The 26,849-nt window shown below is 34.8% G+C and overlaps 1 protein-coding gene across 1 annotated transcript; it reads right to left on the bottom strand.

Annotated features, from left to right (window-relative positions):
• Positions 1 to 14,861: 14,861 nt before the first annotated feature.
• LOC142542959 (phosphatidylserine decarboxylase proenzyme 3-like) lies at positions 14,862 to 26,151 on the bottom strand. The gene is made up of 21 exons (XM_075649899.1): positions 25,678 to 26,151; positions 25,478 to 25,557; positions 24,188 to 24,212; positions 23,575 to 23,634; positions 23,281 to 23,349; positions 22,775 to 22,867; positions 22,641 to 22,691; positions 21,732 to 21,815; positions 21,000 to 21,091; positions 20,632 to 20,787; positions 20,104 to 20,188; positions 19,693 to 19,804; positions 19,342 to 19,442; positions 18,046 to 18,093; positions 17,185 to 17,331; positions 16,917 to 17,012; positions 16,475 to 16,549; positions 16,298 to 16,390; positions 15,752 to 15,838; positions 15,603 to 15,653; positions 14,862 to 15,199 (listed from the first exon to the last, which is right to left on the bottom strand). Exons 1-21 carry the CDS (start codon positions 25,888 to 25,890, stop codon positions 15,050 to 15,052), a joined length of 1,968 nt encoding a protein of 655 aa, XP_075506014.1. The 5' UTR covers positions 25,891 to 26,151; the 3' UTR covers positions 14,862 to 15,049.
• Positions 26,152 to 26,849: the final 698 nt, after the last annotated feature.

Below are 26,849 nucleotides of genomic sequence, written 5' to 3'. Positions count from 1 at the left end.
GAAATACGATTTGTTCCAAATTGAGTTTTCTAATCATTCCAGTTGGCGGATTGTCATTTGGATAATCCAGTTGAGAGATATCATCAAAATACCGAAGCTCGCCAGAAATTCAATTTGTGCAAAATTCAGTTTCAGCTTGCTTCTTGTGTTTGCAACTTCACACTTGAGTAAATATGTTAGAAACACAATAAAAAGTTTTTTAACATCAAAATCAAGATTGCGAACTTGAAAAATTCCAACAGAGATGTCTTTCCAGGCTCAAAGTTTTCAGAATCAATACAGCAAGGACTCAAAGGCCTTTTAGGCTACTTCCGTAGAGCTAGAACATATGTTGGCTCAACTGAGGATCCAACATGAGAAGGAGTTTTCCAACGCTAGAATCCATGAAAGGGAGATAAGATCAGGGCTTTGAGGCTGAAATCCTAAAACTAAAGAACGAGCTCCGGTTGGCCGAGGTGAGCTTGGAAACTTACAAAGAGAAGTTAAAGGGGCTGAAGGAAGAGATGGGAGAAGCTCATCAGGATGTAGAGTTTGTCCTGGCTGAACTAGCTAAAGGAACGGAGGCCTTCTTGCAGTCAGAGAAGTTTGGTAACATTGTTGGGTGCAAAGCCCTTAGCTTCCTCAATGCCAAATTTGATGGTTGTGTAGGTCAGTTCCAAACTGTTGTCTATCCTCTTGAAGGCACCCTGTTATAATTTATTGATGTAGATAAGGTCCTCGATGCCCCCTTGAAATGTAAACATTTAAAAATTAAATTTTAAGTTGTACTAGGCTCGTTTGAGTAGACTTGTACTAGTGTTTTCATTTTTTACTTCGTAATTTTTCTATATTTTAAATTTAGCTAAACATATATATTTTATTAAGTCAATTAATTTAGAAGAGTAAAAGATGTTGGTCAAGCTTAGGGAGCTCGACTAAACCAACATAAACGAGATGCGCGAGCTCGGCTAAACCCATAAAAAATGTAGCCTTTGTTAAGTACGATGTAAGTAAGGTCGGATGGGCTTAGTGAACTCGGACAAATCTATAAAACAATTAACCTTGTAAAGGTCAATGTATCAGAGCCCGGCCAACTACTTAAACAATTAAGATTGTAAAGTTCAACGGAAGAGATGTCGGATATGATCACGGTGCTCGGCCAAACAGTTAAACAATTAACCTTATAAAGGTTAATGTAGGACGTCTGTCAGGATCGGGGAGCTTGGCCAAATAGTTAAACAATTAACCTTGTAAATACAAATGTAAGAGAGGTCGGTTGGGCTCGGGAAGCTTGACCAAATTCATAAACAGGGGATCGGCTGCGTATACCTATAGGGTAGAGACAACTCATGCTCATTTTGGCATAATCATTGACTTTATTAAGATCAGCGTAAGCTTACTCCGAGCACCTTTATAGGACTGATGTGACTAGATGAACTTTACGTAATTAGAGCTCTTGAGCTAAATTTTAGTGAAAACCCTTATAGCTTGATGTAACCGAGGTGAGATGAGCTTGACGTGATCAAGGCTCCTTAGCTGAAATAGAGGGAAAACCCTTATAGCCTAGTGTAATCGAGGTGAGGTGAGGTGAGTATTGGAAATTATTAGCTTCATAACCAATCGCTTAACAGATATCGGTTTGGAGGATGATAGCGAAGATGAAGTTCACGCTGTCAGAAAATTCCTTTAAACACCAGAACCTGAAGTGGTAGATCAACCAGTTGGACAGAAAGAAGTTCTTGATGATCAGTTTGAGAAACATCAAGATGATATCCAAACCCAAACTGAAGTCATTCCAACTGAAGCAGAAGAAATTGGTAAGTCGCAAACAGAACCAGTTACGCAGAACAGTTTGACAAATTCAAACTAAAGATGGATAAAAAATCATCCACATGATTTGGTAATATGTAACCCATCTGATCTGATAAAAACAAGAAAAAAAATGTTTAATGTATTTTTACACTCACTCTTATATCTCAATTATAACCAAAGAAAACTGGTTAAGCTTTAACTGATCCCAGTTGGGTAAATGATATGCAAGAAGAATAAAATCAGTTTACTCATAACAATGTCTGGACTTCAGTTCCAAGACCGCTTTCAAAATCTATTTTAGGTACTAAATGGTTGTACAGTAACAAATTGAACGAACATGATTCAGTTGTGCGCAACAAATCGAGGATATTTGCATGAGGCTATAGGCAAGAAGATGGAACATTACGATGAATGGGCATAGTTCAGAACTATCACCCTTGCCAAGCAGCTGAAGAAGAAATTCGTCCTTAACAGATTTATATAACTGGATTCAGCAGTTTTGAAGGCACTTAAAGCCACATCAATTCCAAGAAATGGAAAAAAGAGCATACTTCTTTGATTTGATGAGAATCAAGCGGCTGACTGAAGTAATTGCTGAACTGAAGAAGAACTATGATCCAACTGGTCCTACATTGTATGCCGACAGGGCGATCTTTCAACAATTGGATTCTGATCTCATCACTCTCCAGCTCAACATAAAAAATTGGGAGATTGGACAGAAGCTTCACATTCCAGTAGAGACGAGCAGCCCAACACCAGTTGAGGATTTCAACCAAGCTGCTGCTGCTCAGACCTTATTTAAACCAGTTCCAACTCACTCGCTTTTGGAACAAACTGTTGTGGAGGCTCCAGAGATAGTTCCTCAACCATCTTCTACAGAAGTTCAACCTTTCTCCTCCACCCCATTAATAGTTCTACCAGTTTCTGAACAAGAAGCTCAACTAACCACACATACAGTGAAGAAATATCCTTATGTTGGAAATTATATTTTTATAGTTTGACAAACTGATCGATAACCGAATAGAAAACCCAAACTAAGCAGTAACTGAACTGAAAGAATGTAACTGATCTTGTAACTAAAGGAGACTTATCGGACTGAAATGGACCAATTAGAACTGAAGTAAACTAAAGTTCTCAAAAATATTAATAAGTCTCAAACTCATAAATCGAAAATCGAAAAACAGAATATTATAAAAACTAAAGAGCAAAACTGAATGTAAACTAGTATAGTGTAACTAAAAACTGAACTGATAGCAGAACGCTCAAACTGAAAGGACATCAGTTAAAACTGATATAAACCAGCTAAACTGATCAATCGACCAGTTTGACTCCTGGTCAGTTAACCACGTCATCAGTTTCAATTTGAATATCAGCAGACAGACTGACAATATGTATACAGAACAGATGAAGCAGAAAAGTCTGATACATCGTATCACTGTCAGAAAAAGTCATCTACATTGACTAAAACACGATTCAGCGGATATTAATAATTTAATGCATTCAATGTGACCGTTGGAATCGAAGACAATATATAGCTGATGAATTCATGTTGGAGGTTGCATTTTTAAAAAAAAAATTAATTTCATGTTGGTTACGTGGTTTGGACGGTGTGTACAGTTATGCTTCAGAGACGTGAGGAGAATTTGGTTTTGTGTATCTCGAAATTTTGCACTACCTAAGACTAATTTGAGGCGAATTGAACTTGGTGATTTAGGACAACATGTTTCAAACTTGATAGTATGGGTTGAATTTTAAGGAATCATGATCTTACGGACTGAATTAGAATAATTTTATGGAATTAATTGCAAGTTTTTGAAAATGTTGAGGGTGATTTTGCTGTAATTCGAAAATCTAGAGGGCTTAGTGTATAAATCTGAAAACTTGGAGGGCTAAAATGAGAAAGTTTTGGGGCTAAATTGGAGAATTCGAGAATTTTTGGGTCTTGATTGCAAATTTTAGGAGAATTATGGGGTCATTTTAGAAATTTTCGAAATCTATGGCAGCCGTTTCGCATTAAGTTCGATAGTTTGAGAAGCTAGGAATACGATAAGTTAGGCTTAATCGAATAATTTGATAACTTTTGGGATTTAGCTTGCAATTTATTGAAAAATAAAAAGGTCAATTTGAATGTAGTCATCAAGTAAATTACAAATTAAGGGTTACATAAGGAATTACGATTGAGAAAATTAGACATATATGTACGTATGAGGATGTCCTAGGAGGAACGAGAAATATGAGTATTAACAATTTTGATGAGAAAGTAAGATTCGTCGAATTAATAATTTTTTAGTATCATAGTGGATTATAGAGAATTACAATTGTATTTATGTGTTATAAGTGTATGTCGTGAAGAACAAAGAATATAAATATTGAAAATAAGATTTAATCGACAATATTATTATTTTTGGTTTTATAGTATGATACAAATACCGTTGGGTTCAACGATTGCTATGGTATCGGAAAGTTTGGGATTTTGTACTGTAGAATCCATAATTTATGTAAGATAATTGAGGGGACAAATGACGGAGGGAGAAAATCAGTAATGTAATTCGTGTGTATTGGGATATCAGGCAAAATTATTGAAGTAATGTTATGAAGGAGTCGAGGAATATAAATTAAGAATATCGGAGTTCGTATAATTCTCGTAAGCTTCAGTTTACAAGATTTGAGGAAAATATTATTTGAGGACTATACAAGGCAATTGCAAATGTTGGGGAAGTAAGTTAAAGAGAAAGAATTTCATTTTGGATTGACATTGCAATAGTTGTGATTGCTAAGGTCCGGAAAGCTCTATTTTTTAACTTTGTCGCTAAACCTTATAAGGATGAATTCATTTAGGGAATTATTTAAAGTTATTAAGAAACAACCCGTAGTGTCATAAAATAGTTAATTATTTTCAGATTATGAAATTGAGAATCCAAGTTCTAATTGGTGATCAAGAGTATAGTTGTTAATAGGAGAAAATTATTTTGGGACCAATTGAAAATATGCATTGGGATTATGTAGTAAATTTTATTAGGTAAATAATAATAATTTTATGGATGCTAGGTTCTGACTATGAGATTTATGGTAATAGATGGAACTGAAGCCTCATGGATAAATTTTCGAGTTCCAATATAGGAAATATTATTTTTGGGTCAAGGATTTACCTTGTGAATATTAAGTTTGGATTTTAAGAATGCTAAACACTTAAATTGAGATATGTAGAAGCTTGAATTATCTTGAATATAGTAAGTTAAGGAATGACATTTTCGAAATAAGGAAATTACTCTACCTTTTGGGATACGATTAGATAATTACCATACGTGAATTAAGTCAGGTAATATAGATAAGCATCGAGGAAAGAGTAGCACAATAAGTTTTGTATTTACACGATACTAAGAGTAAAAATTATATTGAAAAGTGGATAAAGATTTTCTTCCATAGGACATTAATATTTTGTAAGTGTAAGGTCATATGAAATTATATTGAATTCCGATGATTCATATAAGATTTCAATTGGACAGTGGGATTTAGAATCAAATCATGGTGTGGAATGGTGATTCGGTAGGCTTGAATCGTTTAAGTATTTGAAATGCTTGGGATTTTAGAAAACGAATTGGTGATAGGGTTAAGGACAATATGTATGGCATATACATGAATGAGATTTTAGTAAGTACCAGTCATTAAGGGTTCTATAATCATGGATATTATACCTTTGGATCGAAATTGAGTTTGGAAATAGGAGTATATTTTGGGGAAAATAACTTATATGATCATGATTACTTAAGGAAGAGCCAATTAAGCAAGTAATCTTTGAGAATATGATATAACTTAAGGTAACTTGGGATTTATTATTGACAGGGGATGTAGAGTTAGTTAAATCTTCGAATTCCTTGACATAAAGAAATTTGTCATAAATATATAAAATGGAAGATGGCATATCAAAGACGCAACGAAAGCGTGATAGAGTGCAAAATTTAAGCCAAGTGGATTAAGTATGAAGTAATGAGAGAGCATAAGCTTTTCGATAATCAAGACTAGGCAAATTTCGAGGACGAAATTTTACTTAAGGAGGGAGATTTGTAACGCCCGAAAAATCCTGAAACGACCTCTTTTTTTTTCTAATCCTAAACCATAAATTCTAAATTACTAAATAAAATAATTTAACATAATCATGAATCATAATAATTTAACAATTTAAATCTCAAGTGCATAAAATAAAATCATATATCATCGACTAAACAAAATTCCTAAACCGACCTTTAAAAAGATCAGCTAACAATAAAATTAAGCATAAAAAAATATCTCTAATAAAAATCATTAGCATAATCTTTAAATCTTTAATCTATCTAGCTAGTGCGGAAACATAAAGGCCATCGGGTGTGTACTGCTGCACTCGATCCACTCAATCGTCAGCACCTCCTATAAAACATCAAATCCTGCATCATACAAACCTAGTGAGTCTAAAGACTAAACACGTTCTAAACATGGATAACAAATAATACATATACATTCACATGCATTTAAAAATCATGTTTTTATTTAAAATATCTTTTGAACATAAATAAATCATTTTTGCATAATTAAATCATAAATCGTAAAATTATTTTAAAATAACCTTAAGCATAAATAAATCCTTACAAAAATAATTTAAAAATAAGCTTTGAGCATAAATAAATCATTTTAAAAATAGTTTTAATCATCATCATGAATCATATATCATAAAATTATTTTTAATCTTAAGCTTTCAATCATATATGATTTTGGGTGAAGTTTGATCGTTGAAAGTGACTAGCTTTTATCGTTTGGTCGACTGATCAGTCTTCAACTCCACATGGTCCATCGGGGTGTGCACTAGGCTCCATCGTAGAAATACGATCGTCGGGGTCCTCTGGGGCTTTTTCTCATACACGGGTTCCCTCTGGGGCCTTGGCCCTCACGTCATCCCCACAAAATTGTAAGTTCGCCGTACGCAACATAAACAGATCCCCCACAAATCATATGTCATATATCATATCTTTTGTCACAGTCAATTCACATCCCTCAAAATATTTTTCATTTTCTTTAAAAATCATAAAATAAGACAGCTTTCCAAAAATAGCATTTTAAACAGTACAAATTGCACAGCTTTACCATAAATCATAAAAATATATATTATCATCAAAATCATCATTTTAAATCATATAATATCATTTTACATGCGTTATGATCCTTCGGGACGCTGCCAAGTGTTTATGTATTTTCCTAAGTGTAAAATTATCGTTTTGCCCCTAGACGTAAAAATTCTCGAATATATCTTTTTCTCACTTTTAATGACATGAGATTATTCTAAATAATTATTTAAGCTTAAATATAATTTTTCATAATTTTATAAAGTCTTAAACTAGGCTTTTAAATTAATTCTTTAATTAGCGTTTCGTGCGGCGATAAAATCCCGGATAAATCCATAACTCATTATTTTGATCCCAAATTTTAAACATAGCATATTTATTATTTATTCTACCCTTTCAAGTCAGGAGCCACACCCGTGGACCCATGGATTCAATTTTTGTTCTTAAATTTTTGAAATTGACACATTAGTGAACACACCGAGCCATCTCCGAAAATACTCGAGCCACGCCCAAGCCACCTCAAGCCAAACCCTAGCCAACCCACCTAGGCACCCTCCTCACCAATCCCAACCCCTGGAACCAGCCCCTAAGTCGCTCCAACTCACCTGGAAAGTGAAGCACAAACCTGCGCATGGAAGAACCTCACGCCTAAAGACTCCTAGCCAAACCTGGACACTTCCAGCTGAGCCACCACCGATCCCACCTGACCCTAACCATCCCTATACCACGCCCAGACCAAGCCCAGACCAGCCCAAGCCCCTGAACCCAGCAGAGAAGCCCCTGAAGCCAAGTACAACAACCTGTGCGTCAAAGCTTCCTCACGCCTCCCTTGAACCAGCGGCCAGCCCAACCACTCCGCCCCTGGCCCCCATGGCCGCTGCTGCACCTGCACTCGCGTGGGGGAGAGTCCCACTTCACGTGGACTCTTCCCCAGCCCATGGCTCGAGCCCTAGCTCTCCTAGGACTCTTCCTAGGCACTAACCACGACCCCTAGGACACAATCCTCAGACCTGGTCGAGCCACCTGCCCCCATGCATAAGAACCGAGCCCTTGCATCTTGAAGAACCAACCAAAACTTACGGCCCTTTTTTGTTTTTTCTTTGCCCACGGTTTTAGCTTAGTTTTCCTTTTATTTTATCATGTTTTGTCCCTAATTCATTCATATTTGATCATGTTTTGACAGCGTGTCCTTTGGTTTCAAAAACGATTTCAAAACAAGCGTAAAATCGTTAAAACTTTGAAAATAATCGAACCCATGTATTTTTCATGCATAATCAAATAAAACACACATTATATTATTTGTATGATGTTTAAAAAATTTTAGAAAACGTGTCTTTGCGTTTAAAACGCTCGATTATTCGATCGCTGGCGATGGTGCGTTGTTGGATGACCGGACGACGAAGAACACAAGCTTCTTCTTTCTCCCAAATTTTCGAAAATATGAAGTGTGTGTGGTGTGTTTCACGGCTGATAGGTTAGTGATTTGTGGTGTTTTTGAAAGCTTTGGCAACTTATTTATAAATAATTAACATGTTAATGGGCTTTGGTTTTGGGCTTGCAAGCTTAATGGTATTGGGCCTACTGAAATTAATTAAATTAGCCCAATAACAATTATTTAATTAAATAATAAAAGTTTATAAAATAAGTTTTCATAAAATAATATTTTTGATCCTTTAAAACTCCTTGTTTGCCCAAAATCGGCTTCCCGGAAAAAATCGAGCTCGAATCGTAAAATAATTCCAACTCCAACATTTTTAAAAAAATTAAATCATTTTTAATCATATTAGGAAGTCTTTCCATTATTTAAATAAAAATACATATTCTTGTCTTGGTCGTCCCCGGTCTCTTTTTCCCTGCCTATAATCGAATATTCGGGTAAAATCCTTAATTTCATGTAAACATATCATATTATCATTTAATTATGCAATCATGCATTTAATCATATAATAAATATCATGCAAGCATTTAAAAACAATTAAATAAAACAATTAAGCAATTAAAATAATGTGCATGCATGCGGTTTTCGTAGACTGATTTTTCGGACGTTACAAATTCAGTATACGTAAACCACATGCATGCAGATGATTTAAATTTTTTATTCATTTTATTTAATTTATTTTAAATTCTCAAATGATACATAGTATATTGTTGAAGGTCTAATTACATGATTTCATAAAAACTAAAGATTTTATCTGGATACTTGATAATAGGCTAGGGAAAGGAGATCGAGGACGACCAAGATAAAATATTTTTCGATTAATATTTTTTAGGCTTAATATGATTATATATGATTAAAAAAATTTAAAAATGTTGCAGCCCAAATTATTTTACGAGAGAGCTCGATTTTATCCGAAAAGTGGGTTTTGTGCAAACGAGAGACTTTTAAAGGACCAAAAGTATTAATTTGAAAACTAAATTTTGTAAATTTTATTTTACAATTAAATAGGTGTTATTGGGCCTAAATTTCTAAAGATTAGTAGGCTCAATTGCTCCTAAATACAAAAACCCGAAACCTAAGCCCAATAATATGCAATTTCAACATCTATAAAATAGAAACCTAGGGCTTTCGAAAATTTGGAGAGGAAAAATGTAACGTCCCGAAAATTTGAAAGTCCACGGGAACCACATGCATGCAAGTTATTAAATTTTTTGGGTTTTTTATTAAATTGGTTTAAAGCATTAAATGCATGTTTACTTCATTCATTATGTGTTTAATTATTTTTATGTATAATTCATGCATAATAGGATTTAATTCACGAAGTTTTTATAAGTTCATGCATTAGGGTTTCTAGGTGCATTTCACGCTCAAACGAGGATCGGAGACCGGAAAATTTTCAGGAAAATTATTTTAATTACATGATTAATTTTTATTAATTATTATAAGGTGTTTTTAAGTGTATTTTTAAAAAATGAGATTTTATTGGGTATTTCTACCCGCAGGATTTTATTTTTAACGGTACGTAAATTTTATCAAATCGGAGGATTTTTTGAGGGTTCGACTAATATTTTCAAAAGCTTTCCAACACGAGATATTTTTCGAGAGTGCGTTTGTATTTAATGGGCATACTTTTAAGCTTATTGGGCTTAAAACTCTTTTAAAACTTTTAAAATGCAATTTGTGGCCCATTAACTAATTATTATCTATATAATTAAGCACTGAAGCATCACTAACCTAAACCTAATCCCTACCCAACAGCCGAGACCCCCATTCAGTATTCCTCACCTCGGTTTTAGAGAACAACAGCTGAAGGCCTCGGTTTTCACTTAGGTTTGCTAAGAAAAACTTCTTTCGGGTTTCCTCGCCTCGTTCTTGCTCTCCAAACTTCATCAAGGCACGCATTGTACTATTCTTTACGCATCATACACGTATTATATCCTGATATAAGTGTTCTTGCTTGTAAATTCTCGATCCAACCGTGAATTGGTAGGAATTTTGGTTTTTAGTTCATGACATGCATTTTGTTCATATTATATCATGGTTTTTGCTTCTGTTGGTGCAAGGGGGCTGTCATGGGATGCGTTGAGGTCTGGTATCATCGAGAAGAAGAAAAATATTAGGCTGGGACCGAAGGCTGCTTGTGATAAGAGGGCCGATCGGAGAGTTGGCCACGTTTAGAGGGTAGATCAAGTTGTAGAGTGAGCTGGCTGCGTGAGGGACCGCTCCAGGCCGTGGACCAGCCCCTGCTGGGTCTGAGCCATGGCTGAGAGGGGGCCGCAAAAATCTGGACTCGCTGTTAGGACAGCTGGTAGCGTCGAGTCGAGGCAATCGCGTGGTGAGTTTTGAGTTCTAGCGTTTGCGTTCGTGGTGGAGGCTGCATGGGGCGGTTACCATGGCTCATGTGGTTCCAATAGGGTCTGGTCTAGATCCATGGTAGGCTGGTTCATGGCTGGTGCGTCGGGTTTGACTAGTGGCGTGAGTTTTTGGGAAAAAAGAGTGCACGAGGAAGTGATTTAGAAAAGGGCCGAGAGTTATGTTAATTTCTGGAATTTCAGCCGTGTGTTTAGGGGCCTAATGACATTGTTTTAGGAGCATTATAGTGTTTTTAAGGTGTGATAAAAAGGTTGGGAAAGTTTGGTTAAGTTTCGGTGCGATTCGGGTTAAAACCGGGACACCGGTCCAAGTTTTAAAACGAATCAGTTAAGTTGTAAAATAGGCTTGATTTATGTCTAGGAATGCTTTTAAATATGTTTTGGGATATTTTAAGGATTTTGGTAAGCTTTGGGTCAATTTTAGAGGTCCAGGGGTAAACGGTAGTGTTTGAGTTTTCTAGGAGAAAAATGATTATTTTGCACCCGGGGTGAGATTTTGGTACGGGCAGCGCCCTGAGCACAAATTTATGATATTTTAATGATTACGCATCATGTTTACGATTTTTACGCAATTATGATAAATATGTTGCATGCTTGGTTTAAAGGAAAAATTACGTATATACATGTTATATTAAGTTGTGAATATGATGTCATTTTTGAAGGATGAGAATTAGTTGTGACTGACAATGTATATTTATACGATGACATGAGATAGGATGAGCTGAGGCCAAGGCTCAGTGGACAGGTAATGATGTCGCTGATGTCCCCGCCGCCCTGGTACCGTGGATATACGTAGATGGATCCATCAATAGAGCTGATACGAAAGTCACAACTAATGAACTGAATTCAAATAAATGAAAATGTATACGTATATGATGACACGAGATAACATGCTTTGACACGATATGATTTTACACGACACGTTTATGTTATGCTTGTAAGTTCATGAAAAATATGTTGAGTATGATATTTTTCACTGCTGTGTGTTATTTATATGTACTTGTTATTTCTGGTACAGGTGTGTTGTGTCTTTAAACTCACTAGACGTGTGTGATGCAGGTGAGCTTGATGCTGGGGAGACTGGAAGTGCCAAACTCTGAGTAGGCAGTCCTGGTGCGGTGACACGACCCGAGGACCGCATGTTTTTCCGAATTTGATTTATGAGTTTTTGGAGAGGAGTTCAACATTTTTATACGTTGATGATATTACGATTTTTACTCGTTTATGTTTACGTTGGATTTTGGATGAGGTTGATTATTTTAAACTGCGCTATTTTTATTGTCAAATAAATACGATTATTTTAAATGTTATTTTGTAAATGCGAGCTTTTAAAAAAATATATTTCCGTACTTTTAAAACGAGGAGACGTTTCAAAAAATCAAGGAGTTTTCGTCGCCCGTTCATCTCCGTCGTAACCCACGCTAACGATCGCATATTCGAGTGTTCTAAAACGTAAAGGCACGCTTCTAAACTTATTTTACGCACCATTCAAATCATATTATGTCTGTTTTACATATTTTTGCATGAAAAATAATGAGGTACAAATCACTTAACGTTTTGACGATTATTTTCAAAGTTTTGATGATTTTATGCTTTTTGAAAAACATTATGATTCCAAAGGACACGCTGCCAATATGATGTGTTTAAGAGACAGAAAAGAGTCGTTAGGGGACAATATGTGTGTTGGAACCGAGCTTGGCAAGGAAGGCAACAAACCTAGGGTTTTCTAGGGTTTCTCTTGGGGGAAGGCAATGGCTTGGAGGAGCAAGGCTCGGGCAGGGGCTTCTCAAGACGTGACTCGATGCTAGGAAGATTCCTAGCATTGCTGAACTTGGCGGCTGCAGCAAAGGGGGAGTCCACGCGCACAAGGTCTATCACCCGTGCATGCGTCGACTGGATTCTTCAAGGGGGTGCGCGGCTCGGTTAATGATGGCCTAGGCTTGTCAAGTATGGTCTATAGAGGATAGCCTGGGGGTCAGGGCTCGGGCTGGTGCAGCATGGTCCATAGTGGCTCGAGTAGGATGAGGGCCGCGACTTTGGGAATAAGAGGATAGGTGCGCATTGGTGGCAGGGGCTTGGGCTGGCTCGGTGTTGGTCTAGGCTAGGTCGGTTAGGGCCCAGGAGGGTCTGCGAATGGTTTAATCTAAGGTGGCTCGAGGGTGACTCAAGTCGCGAGAGGTGAGGGCTTGTCTTAGGGTTAAGGTTCGGTCTTGTGGCTAGGAGAAGAAGCAGGGGGTCAATTTATGGTTCATGAAGGTAGTTTAGGTATGAAAAGTTTATGTTTAAAGCTTGGAAAGAAAAATATTTTATGTTTGGAATTAATTCGGGATTAAAACGATTTACGATTTAGTAATTAAGAAAATAAATCGAAAGTCTCGAGTTGAGGTTAAATAAAAATATTAGAAGTAAAATGTAAGCTTAAAATAATTTTTTGGGATAGTCTCGAGTCAATAAAAGTTAGGAAAAAAATCAAAATTGAGGATTTTTGAGTCGAGAGGCAAAACAGTCAATTTACACATGGGTAGTACAAAAAGGTTTGGCAGTGTATTGAAGAATTATAACGCATGCTAAATTATATTTTAAAACGTTTATAATGAAAATATGAGATTTTATGATTTATGATAAACTTGTCCAATTTTTACTGTTAAAATGTTATTTTAATAATTTGGAAAGGATGCGATATTTTATGATTAAAAAGAAAAGAAAAATATTTTGAAGGATGTGAATTGACTGTGACAAAAAAGATGTGATATATGATTATTGGGAATATCGTGAGGCAAAAGGCCCAGATGGAGCCCGTTTACCGGATAAGGCCCCAGAGGGAGCCCAACGATCGTATTTCCATTTACTTCGGTGCCTAGTGTCTGTCTCCATGCACAATGTTGAGCTATGACTGATCAGTCGACCACATGATACAGCTAGTAACTTTCAATGATTAAACTTCACCAAAAACGATAAATGATGGAAAAATTTATGATTTGACGATTTATGATGCTTACAAATTTATGCTAGCTTATTTTGAATAAAAGTATGATTTTTAATGCATGTGCTTGTATATATATTATTTGTTACTCATTTTTAGAACGTGCTGAGTTATTAGATTCACTAGGTTTGAATGTTGCAGGTGAGGATGAGATTGAGGGAGGCGCTGACGTTCGAGTGGATCGAGTCCGGCAGTACACTCCCAAAGGACATTATTTTCTGCATTAGGTTGATAATCAAAGTTTTAAAGATTTTATTAATAATTTAGTCAGAAATTTTTATGCTTTATTTTGAAGTTAGTGTTGATCATGTTAATTGTTGACGTAGGATTTTGATAATTGACGAGTTAGAGATTTTTTGCACTTTAAATTTTTAGATGTTAAATTATTTTTGGATGTTGGAATGTTAAGTCATTTTAAATATGAATTTCGAATTTTATGTTCAAAAAAAAAAAATTAGTATGATTTTAAAGTTTAAAAGTATTATATGTTTCAGTTGTACAACTATAGCTGCGGACTATTCCACTCGACAAGTGATAACCACTTGAACAGTCTGAGAAAAGGTTGTTCAGTGCATCATCATATGATCACTCATCTGAATGAATGAACATTTTCATGTCTTTACCAATGAAACATGACGCTTATATCACAGATGCTTATCTCGAGCTCAAACTGATCTTTATTTTTTTTAGGCGGTTGAGTCGACTAAAAACCTGCTTAGAATATACGCTACAATTCTTAATGAGTTTCATGATCTTACTTTGAGAGGCAAAACTCAATGTACTTTTTACATATTCAAAGACTTTATCTATGTAACTTGCAAGAATATACATATAAAATAAATATTATAATTGAATAAAACCGTAAAATATTATTAAAATAAAAAAAATTCCGTAAAAATCAATAAAACCCAAGTCACTAATTAGCTCGCCGAACACCTACTTTTCCCATCTCGATTGTCAGGGGCTTCGGCTTTGGGTCTGATCTCTTTTATAGGCACTGTTGAGCTAGCATTAGTTTCTGGGGTTGTTTGTGAGTTTCTCGCCTTGATATTCAGAATATATGGAATGTATATTTACATAGTATTTGTGGAAATTAATTATACCATCAACGCCGAAAAACTGCATCACGACATGACATGAAATCTTTTTATATATATATATAGTCGAAAATAAAATAGGCCAGAGACCAAAGCAGCATCCATTTTATACAGAACAAGGGCAAATCATTCTCTAACACAGAATATACAGTAGACAAGAAAATAAAATATCGAAGGACCAGTAATCCATACATCACATGTTGGGACTAATAATTTTATCCAAACTCACGAACACATACAAGATCGGTTAGTCAAATATTAGTTTACAGAAAGACTCATTCCCCAATAACACACGATTCCACGTTCGGAAACTCGGTGCATGTACCTTCTTTAATGGAGACGCCCAATTTCATTCCCACAGAAACTAATGTCTCGAGTGATCGTTCACTGTTCTCCACAAGGTCATCGTCTATCTTGATAGTGTCCTGCAAAGATTCACATATATCTGGAAGATTCAGCTTACATTCGTGCCAAAAGCAAATTCTTGAAAAAAATGAAATCCTATGCTTTAAACCAGACTAGAAAATGTACTTCATCGAATAATAATTGGTTTTCTCATATTGATTCAAAGACGAAATTGGGGCATGAGCATGCCAGATACCTCAAATGACACAATTAACGTACATTAATGGGTAAATATTCATTAGACGATCAAACATTAGACATCCCAGAAATTTATTCTAGAGCAGAATGAAAAGGAGTATGAAATGTTAAATGAAGATTAGCAACAATCTCATAAATACAAAAGAATACCAACTCTGTATATTTCGAAGACACAAAAAAGGAAAGAAAAAGTCGTTACTATCGGAAAAAGTTCGGGATAGTAACCTTTTCAAAGACGCAAATCACTGTACTTCCACCGAATGAAAAATATCCAAACTGCAGGTACAGTTAGAAAAAAAAACCCAACAATTAAATTAGAAAATAGAATTACATATGAAAAACAAATATGATGAGCAAAGTTGATTATCGTTAACCTCGTCCCCCTTCTTCACATAGTCCCCATCTTTTCTTAAAAAAGTGATGCTACCGACCATTGTGGCTCCGATAGCAACAAATGCGACCTGCACTCCAACAAAATTCCTCATATACTCTGAATAATAAATATTTGGCTCATCTTCTGACTTCTATCACGAGTTAAAATCTCAGAGGTCATAAATCATGACAAATTTCATTCACTGGATCAACGCAATATGACCTATAATAGGTAAAAAAGTAAAAACAAGGTCTCATATCCTAAAGTCATTTAAACTTTAGGCATTCAGGTTCCAGGACTTCCATTATTTGACAGATAAAAATTAAGATTAAATGATTATTTGCTTGTAAGAAATCTTTCTGCATTAGCAAATAAAATATAACACGTGGAACCCAATAAATCAGGCAAGTATAAAACATTTCAACAGAAAACATCAAGACAGTAAATTTAATCATGGAACAATAAATATTAGCATCAGCCATCTGCAACAATAAAAATTAATAACAGCCTTCTGCAGAAAACATTATAACATGAATGAAAGACAAACCTTTCCAAAATCCTCTGTAGATATAAGAGATACAACTCGCTTATTTTCTGTGAAAACATTACAATACTTGCTATTCACTGCAATTGGGTTAACCTTGAAGATAAAAGACAACTGAATGAGGACAAATAAAAGATAAGCATTAACGGGGAAAAAACGTATTTTAAAGTTTTATCTCACAGTGTATAGGCATCCCGGTATATCCACAAATTTCTCAATCCTTCCAGAAACAGGAAAGTGGAATCGATGATAGTCCTGCAATAGTTTAAAGATGCAGAATTCAGCAAAAACTTAAGGCTCTTTTTGAACTAATGGACAGGGGATTTTGGAACGAAAGAATCAGTAGATTTTAAATGAAAACTTTTTCGAATTTAAAATATAAATAAAAAAAAGCACCCAAGGATTTCAAATCCACAGATTTGAAAATTATCCAAAAAGTTGACCAGAATTTTATTAAAGATTTGAAATTATCTACCTTTAAACTTTTCATCAAAATACAGCCAAGATGAATTTTAGTAAGTATAAGTTGTGAAAGAGAACATATACAAATTCACGAAGGAAATCAAGGACTTTTCAAAAAACCACAAGCATGCTAAAATACATGGTAGAAACAGAAGAGTACCTGTGGCGCCAATCGAAATATCACTAGACTTCCGTCAATGAAGGCATCAGAGCACACTTCTGTTCCCAAAAGACCTTTGACAGAAAATTTCCGGCCCTACAACGACAAAAGATTCTGGAAAATAAGATACCATAAAGCAGAAAAGTGTCCAGTTATTCTGAAAAGTAAGATGCTTTGAAAGAGAAAAACGGCTTAAGAATCCTTCTGAGATGACTAATCGGTAGATTGACCAGACAAGAACAAACATCAGATGAACAACAGCATATACCTTAACCCAAAATCTCATAGAATCAGTAGCAGTTCTGAATGCTGTAAGCCTGCTATCAGCTGCACATACAGCAACATTGTCACATTCCAAGTTGGTGATTGGTCTTGAACCTGGTTTTAACTCTCTTATAAAAAATTCATTGAATGTCTGCACAAAAAAATAATAAAAATAATCTCCTTAATGAAATTCAGGAATAATATACAATTAAGCAACTTAAGAATAGACCCTTCAAGCATACAATGAAAGGAACCAATCTATATTAATTGAAAGCACATTGATTGTTGCAAAATTAAGCAGGTAAAAACAAAGCGAACGGCTAACAGTATGGTTTGTTACAACATATTAAACAAATAACTTGATGACGGTGTACTGTTCGTCAAAATTTCTCTGCTTGGTACTTTCATAAGCATTAAATTAGGCATACTAACTTTACTATATAAAAGATCGCAGATTGAATATCTCTTAGTGAAACCTCTTTTATTCTTTATGTGTAATCACCCCAATCAGTTGGTGTCAAGGATCTAGCTTCTATATTGTACTCATACTATCAGATACCAGCTTCATAATGCATCTTCTAACTTTGCGTAAGAAGCTGGAAAAGGCCAAGTGATATTAAATGCCATTCATATGGAATCTAAATTTACAAGCAACTTCTTAATTTTACAGACAAGAAACATCATTGACTGGATATCAATCAATAGAACATACACATAAAGAAACACAATGGGAAAAAGTACGAACAACATGTCAGATACAAACCCACAAAATATTCCAAAGACGTAAGAAATGGCAGCAAGATTATAACTTAGAATACAATTCTGAAATTTCAGAGTACATATTGTCTCAAATTCTTGAACCCACCTTAAAGTGCTCCAACGGATATTTGATTTCATATATATTTATTTGATCCTGAAATGTGATCAATAAATCCAATCAAGAAGCAGGTAGTCTTGAAAAAGAAATGTATATATATACATGCCCATACCAAGCTCAAATTAATATTCAGAAGTCATGATTCCAAATTAATATATTAAAAAGAGTCAAACTACACATAAATTATTGCACAATCTGCAAACTATTATTGAAGAGTGCAGAAATAAGTCTTAAAATTAGTATTTCACTACACATTTACATGTTATGACGAGCTACAAAGTTTTAAACAGAGGCTACACCACTGAACATTCAGCATTTTACTGATTCTATAACTATCCACTCTTTTGTATCACATAAATTAACGCATATTCCAAATTCAACTAACAAGAGTTTCCTTGATAGCCGAACATTCTACTTGCTAATGAGAGATATTAAAAATGAAAGTATTGTTTATACTTTCAGCATTTGGTTTTTCTAGCCACTGATTAGCATACCCGGATCAAATTAAAATAGCAACATGGAAAGACATCATGCTTGCAAATATGATTTCAGATTTTTTTAAAAAAAAAAAACCAAAACAAAAAACTCACCCTAATTGTCTGTATGCTTGCAAATATGATTTTAGATTATTTTTTTTTTAATAAAAAAACAAAACAGAAAACTCACCCTAATTGTCTGTCTAGCACATAGAAAGATCAAGATAATTCAAAATCTTTTAATCAGGGTAGATTTGCAAAGGCATAAATACCAAAAACCATAATCACCAAACGTGGTAATTTGTAGTCAATTTGAGTATCTTATTGGTCAAAATGTAAACTGTACTAGTTAATTTGGTCATGATAATGAAAAATGTCTGAATTAAAAAGAAATTGAAAACATACAGTAAATTTAATCAAAGTTGATATTTTTCTAAACTACTGTCACACCAGAATGCATCAACAATTCAAGCTATCTATCTGTTCTCGTCCATAACTAATAAAAAAGTGGCTTGCGTATTAAGGTAAAAGAATACGAGGGGAAACAGGGAATGCCTTGATAAAGGTAGAAATGGTACAAATGACAAAATAAGAAGATAGAATCAATTGTTTGTTTTAAATTTGTATAAAAAGCAAAGTGATGAAACAAGCAAGATCTGAACATGTTATGGAATCAAGATAACAGTCAATTTGACATTGAGATCGCTTGCAAAGTTTAAGCCAGCCATGTTATGATTAGATGTCAGATTCCAAGGACAACACAATCAATTCAAAGTTATAACCAGAACTAGAATGTTGTTTATCATACCTGAAACAAATCAAGAAATTTAGGAATATCCTTTGCAGATTCAACAGCATCCATTTTCCTCCCTTGCTTTTCTGAGAGGCTTAGCAACAACTCTTTCACCCCTGCATTAGAATTGGAATTCCGAAAATCAAGGATAAATAAGCTAAATAAATCGATTGAATGAAGCCTCTTGATAAACAAAAAAAATCATTGATTTAAACTACCACACGATATATTACCCAATCACCAAGATGTAAAGGGAGCCAAATAAGGATGGCACATGGAAGATGGATAAACAATCAAATGTTTTCAACAACCAAGCAAAATGTTTTTAATCAAGAGCTAATTACAGTTGATAAGTTAAAGACAAACCTGTATCCATGAGGCCAAGCCCTACTTTAGATTGATAAATGGCTCTCATTGATAAAATAATCTTGGAATCTATAATTTCTTCCACTAGCCTCCTCGTTTTGCGATCAAACACCTGAGAACAGAATTAACCTCCCAAGGGGGTTATTTAGAATGTTTCTATTGCTTAGATCGAATAAAAATTACAGATTGGATTACTCTTTACTAGTTAAAACTCTCTTATTTGAGGAAAAACACTTGTAATTTAAGAAAATCAGGCAACATACCTGAGAGTTAAAAATTTATAACAAAAGTAAAACTATGGCAATCCAAAATTCAAAAGTTATTAGGCTAAATAGAAACTTCATACACCCATAGGAACTACTTCCGAAGCAACAGATAAAAGTTAGTAAAAGGATGAGTGGAAAAAATTACCAGAATATGTGAGGCACTAGATCCAGACCTCAATCCAACTTCATATGATGAAAAATGACCCCATTCACTCAGTTTGAACATCCAACTGCAGAACCAAATTAAACAGAACAATACCACCATTATGGTTCTGAATATTATGAACAGTTAGAATTAATAGCACATTGATATGCAAAATTCTCCTTCGTGAGAGTCCAAAACCGGAGTTCAGGCCAACGGAAACTCCTTTTCTCACAGGATTCCACTAGCTAAACTCAACTCTAGAAAGCCTTATCTCGTATTTATTTGAGTGAAATAAAATAAAAGAATACTGAGCACATCTACTTTAATTCTGAAGGTTAGACAAAACGGGGTGAAAGATAGTAGAATCGGGAATCCTGACATAGTCACATCCTTTGTATCTCATTTTTTTACAGTGGCATTCTCTCTCCTCCTGTTCTTTTCTTGAAATAAAACATTTTGAAACCTTCCTATCTTATTTCGATGCCACAAGGTGTTTCATGCAAAAATTCAAGATAGACAATCTCTCACCCATTAGCAGCCTGCTTATCAGTCAAGAATCCTCCGGTCATAACCTGGCTTCCAGTCCCTTCATCAAAACACAGGGTCAAATGAATCATAGAATTCAACCTATCGGAGACTGGAAGAATTTCACCACAGACAGGACAGCAAGTAAGAAGTGGATCCCTGCACTCAAAAACAGGAAAACACAAAAGTAAGAGTGCTTGGAAATCTTATAATAATCAGCAAGTGCCAAATTACTAAGAACCAAAAAATAATAAACAGAATAGTGAGCTGTAAACAAAAATAAATTCCCGGGAAAATTCTACGAAACTTAGAGAATAAATAAAAAGGAACAGTTCAAAACTAAAGCCAAATAACAAAGTTTTAGGGCCCACTTTTCTTGTTCAACAGCTAAAAGCATAGCCAACTCATCCACGCTAACGACGCCGTCCCCATTCTCATCAGCTGCTTTAAAGAGGTCCTCTTTCTAAAATATAAGGAAATCGCCAATAAGATAAAATAAAGTTAACAAGAAGAATTAAAAAGATATTCAGTTTTTGCATCAGTTCATGACTCGAGTCAATTTGAGGCAGCAATCATATATTTTCCAAAGACATTTAAACATTTTCCAGTTAAACAGTATGGGGATAAACTTAATTTAAAATATTAGAAGGGAAGAGAAATGCAAAAGAAGAAATTATATATTTATTTGAAATCCCCGTACACATATTTTTGTTCTGGATTGAAAATCGGTGATCACTCTAAGGAATTGCATGGTGTTCGCTGCATTTTCTATATTGGCAAGGAAGCAATGATGTTTAGCTAGGGGTTGCTTCAAGCCATAAACATTAAGCACGTTTATAGATCAATATATTGACTGGAATGAAGTACAAGAAAAGATGTTCCTTTTTCAACTCGGGGAACATACTCAAAGGTTTTAAGATTCTCCATTCCTTCTAAAAAAACGTGTTCACGGGATGAAAGCAAGATCAAACCCTTCCGATTCAGGAGAAGTAAAAACTTGGGATATGTCAGCAATGTACATCTAAATCTAGAATTGCCACACTACACAGAGGTAAACTATGATAGTAAGAAGAGCCAATAGAAATTGAATTTCATATGCAAACCTTGTTAGCAGCCAATAGATTACCAAATGCATCAATTAAATTGGAGAATTCTGAATATGAAAGATGTCCATCTTCATTATAATCCTGTGCAAGGAAAATAAATTGAAAGATGCAACTGAATTTACAAAAAGCATATTGTAGCTAGAGTTGACCCAGCTCCAACCCCTGGTGATTCAGTAAAAGGATAAATTATTCCAAGAGAAAACAAGCAGGAAAACCGAAAGCGAAAAGGCATTTAAATCATTCATACAACAGAAACATAAACAAAGTTATGATTTTCAATTTCTTAGTGCAAGCTGTAGATTAATTATCCACATTTGTTCTGAAAAAAAAAAAGAACCGTTTCCCTCTAAAATCATCAATGAGAATCATGAATTTCTAATCCACAACAAAAGCTTCACGAAGGTACTTTTAAGTTTTCTCAGAGATATTGTAATCCCATTTGTTACCATGGAGTCGAGGGCATTTTAAATTTTGCTTTTGCCTTTGCCTTTGCCTTTGCCATCTGAAATATCAATCTAGTGTCAGTGAAGATTGTAACTCATATATCCCCCACATTAAGAACCCTCTGCTAGCAAAACATTCATTTTTTCAGTTGTCCACAAATATATATTCAGGCATGAAAACTCAACCTATCCACTACCAGAGAAATGCTTAAAAGTTCTTTGTCAACATTGTCCTTGGATTAGATTTTGTGAGATTATACGGCCAAAAACTCAGTAAACTCATGTGTCCGCAAATGTGTAAATCACATGACATCTATTTCAAAATACATGGGTTGAAGCTTTAACAACAAAATAAGAAATAATAGTTAACATAAGAATGAAACACTGACAATAAGATATTTCTGGGATCCAGTGAGGAAGGATGAATATACATCAACATACTAAATACAAAATAAACACATACCACTATGGACAAAATGCGCCTTGCAAAAGACTTTTCTGTCTCCAATGGATCCTACAAATGTTAGAATAATGAGTTAATACTTTTTCCGATGTTATATATTCTGCAGAAACAAAAAACATAAAATAGATTCGCACCTCAATGAAACATGATAAACTTATCTTGCCAACAACTCCTCCAGGAGATGATATTTGCAATAAGTCATATACCTCTACGTCAGAATCGGAATCCTACAAGGAAAAAATAAGGCATCAAAGCACAACAATCACACAAATGGTAGTAACATAGTTAAAACAATATTTTTGCTTAGACTGAGTGAGTATTCCATGAAACTCATCATGTAAACAAGAAGTGACGAAATGGAATGGTCATGTTTCCAGTAAATGCATGTTTGGATGGCCATCTATAGAAAATGACGTATGCTGTCCAATGGCCAATTATGAATTTGGAAAGTGTCATTGAGGCCTATAGGATAAGATCCTTATTCCTTGTTCATCCAGAAGTTTGTTTTCATTCATTTCTCCCTTGAAGTTTCCATAAAACAACATGAATTAACAATTTATGGAGCACAGGCATTTCCACATTCCACCATCATATCGGTGACAAAATAGAATAACACCAAACCTCTATAAAAGTGGCTCACCTGAGTAAGGAAATCATATAGATCGATCTCACAAAAACCAACAAGATTGTTTTTTGACATTCTATTAGTCTGCATATAAATAAATAACAAGACATATTAAGTTGGTATATTAGAATATGAAGGTAAAATCATCATAACGTTATTCATGCCATAAAATATAACTAGAATAGATCTTTGATTCATTTCAGGAAAGGAAAACCAAGAAGAGAAAGGGTAAAATATAATGGTCATGTGCTAACTGTTTCACACATAAATAAAATAATTACTAAAATGGTCAAAGAAGATACAGAACACCTCAAATACAGATATTCTCGCAGAATGTGCCCCATTTTTTTCCAGTAAAAGCTTCTTCTCCTGCAAATAAGTCAGTCATCGATTACAAAACAAAATTATTATAGTGCAAGCAGGATTCAAGATTCGGTATTATCTCTAATTGAACAAGGTGTGCATAAAAATCCATGACATGTTGAAGTAAATGCCAACAGAATTATGTGCAATATCTGTATCAATTTACAGTCACAGCCCAAGCAGACATGCATATATTAATTATATTATGGATATCTTGGTTTCCAAAGACGTAGACAAAAGTTCGAGTCACAGAGGGTGAGAATGAGGATAAATAAAAATAAAAGCTAGAAAATGGAACCAAATTTCATACAAATAGTAAAAATTATAACACTATCTTAGTACAACTTCAAGTACAGAGCAGTTTACATAATGCACTGACAATAGGTATCACAACTGTGCTTGTCAAAAACTTTAGAGTCTTGCAATTTTCAAAATAAAAGTGCTCCATGAATTCAAAAGTGCATGACATACATGACTTGATTCAATGAAATAATGAAGTGTCATGCACTTGAACCACAGACTCATGCATCAAATGAAAATAATGGTTAGCACGACTCACTGAATTCCAGATAGGTTGGTCAGTGCTGCACCAAAAAACAAAAAATACTATCAATTTCTGAGATAGATAAAAATCTTGGTACAATAAAGATTTTTTTTTAATAAAACATGAACATATACTATGGCGGTTCAAAATTTTCTAACTGCAAATTAAAAGTAACTTATTTATGGAAAGGTGATCCCAAAATTTAAATAATAAAACTTACTGATAATGAAGGTAAACAAGATATATTATAATGCCAAAGACAAACTATGAGAGTAGCATACGTTGCATGATATTCCAGTACTACTAATACATAGAAGCCCGCATTTCTTAAAATCTTATTCTGAGCAACTCACTTCAAAAAACCCCTTTCAGCTGAACATGGTTGCTGTTTAAAATTTGTTGAATGGCCCAGTTAACTATAGTCCCACACAAGGATAACCATTCCTCATCGACTCTATATTTTTTCAAAGAGACAAACAGAATACTACACGAGTTTGGACCATACAAGAAGGAAATTCCATGCACTATAAATTACTATCTAACATTAAACCTGAGAAGAAAAGCTGAAGCTGAATGAAAAACTTATGAGGATTTAGGCCTTGTCTTAAAAAATTCTACGAGTTCGGTGCTACACGTGCACAATTTTACTCTAACCATAGTAAGATAATGCAACGAAATATAAGTCCACGGCATGAATCAAACATCGCTTTCAAGGTATTCATACACTGTTTCCTATTCTAATTTTCGAATTTCCAAACCAATGACTGAAATACAAACCGCAGAAAGGTTGAAACATCATATATTTTGTTGATTGGTTACATTTTCTTTTTGTGCACCTCCATCCGTCACAGATGAGGTAGGCCAAATTCCTATTTTTGTTCTTTATAGTCCCACGGTCGTTTCATGTTTAACGCCTACCCTTTCAGGTGATTATTATTAGCTGGCAACTCTTGCTTCCCATGTTTTCAAGAATTTCACATTGTATTTGGCTTAGAAATGATTCCCATGAGTCATAATTCTAACTTCAATTGTTTGTATTACTAAACCTGTTTGTATTACTAAACCAAGCAATGCATCTGTTTAAATGCTGGTTCTATACCAGGCAACAGAAGTCGAGCAAAGTAATTTAAAAGCCGAAGCTTAGCAACTTCGGGTAACTATTTTTACTATACAGATATTATGCCACTTAAGAAGGTAGAAGGAAAGAAAACTAGGACTCTCATTATACAAAACTTGGTGTAACACATAGAAAACATGTGTTCAAAATAGTAACAAGTACAAATAAAATTAAAAACAACACGCAACTGATCAGAAATGGCGGTCCGGAAGGTCTGTTCTCCAAGAGTAACACATGCAAGCCATTTATCCTTGAAACTCATCTCCGCCTTCAAGAACCCAAAAAACACAACAAACCCACCAATTAATATCATTTAAGCATTAAAAAAATTGTGAAGACAAAACAAAAGAAAGAGCGGGGTCAAAGAAACATCAATAGATGGACATACACCAATGATGCGGAGGAGTGCAATGCCAGCGAAATCTCCCTCCTTGAGCAGTTTTCCGGCGGGAGAATCAGATTTTGTGCCACGACGGTAGCGCCGGAAGTGCCTGCGGTGCCGGTGGAGGCGCTGCCGGAGCCTCTGAACTCGGGATGTTTCTGAGCTAGACCCGTCCGTGGATTCATCATAAGATTCGTGCTTCGAATTTCTGTGGCCCATTTTCTTTCCTCGCTGAAGAAAATCTCAACAGAAACAACAGCAGTGTTCAAAGGGATAGAGACAGTTGGCTCGGATCCGTCAGAAATTCAGGAATGGTTGAAAAGTGAGATTCATAGAAAGTTTCTTCACTTTGTTTGGTGGTGTCGGGGAAAAGGGTCAAGTGGGCTAAGGACGCAAGTGTCGGCTGGGGGGAGAATATTCCGGCGTGGGGACTCAGTTTCTTTATCAAATATTAAACCTGGAAGCTTTTACATTCATCCTAAAGAAAAGCTTTCTATTGGGAGTCCTTGGGTATCAGTCAACCTTCAAGGAAAGGTATAAAAATAAAATGTATAATTAAATTATATTTTAAATTAAATAATTTTTATTTAATTAATTAATTAATATATTTTAGACTCTTCTAGAATTATTTTATTATAATTTTGCAGTTAATAGTTACTACTAATAATTTAATATTTAATTAATAAATTCTAAATATTAAATAAATAATTATGAAGTAATTACGATTTCGATAGACCAATAGACAGCGTCAATGTGTCGAGGCTATAAATCTCGTTCATATAATAAAAAATTAAAATTTTGTAGGACAAATTTCCACTGATTCATTTTTTGCGGCTGTCAGTTTTGTGAACTCCTTCGTTAAAACTGGCAGTTACTCGTAAACTCTTTTATAAGTAATTTGTTTAATATTCATCAAATTACAGTGTCAAATTCAACTCCTTGAATTCGACTATCTCAACGGGATCACTTAATCCAATAGTTGTGTTATTCTCAATGATTGAGGAATACAGCTAGCCGTTGGTTCACAACTTCATGTTATTCAGAATAACATTTGTTTTTATTTGGTCTTATCCTAATTAGCATCATTCTTTTCATCAACCTCTTGATCAAAAACGTAGAACTGAAGTCTGATTGCACCTGTCGGATCATGATAAGAACGTCTTGTAGTATTGTCACTT

Source organism: Primulina tabacum, chromosome 1 (genome assembly GCF_025594145.1).
Source record: "Primulina tabacum isolate GXHZ01 chromosome 1, ASM2559414v2, whole genome shotgun sequence".
Lineage (NCBI taxonomy): Eukaryota > Viridiplantae > Streptophyta > Magnoliopsida > Lamiales > Gesneriaceae > Primulina > Primulina tabacum.
The sequence above is the reverse complement of the archived record's forward strand: the minus strand, read 5'-3'. Positions and strand labels throughout refer to the sequence as shown.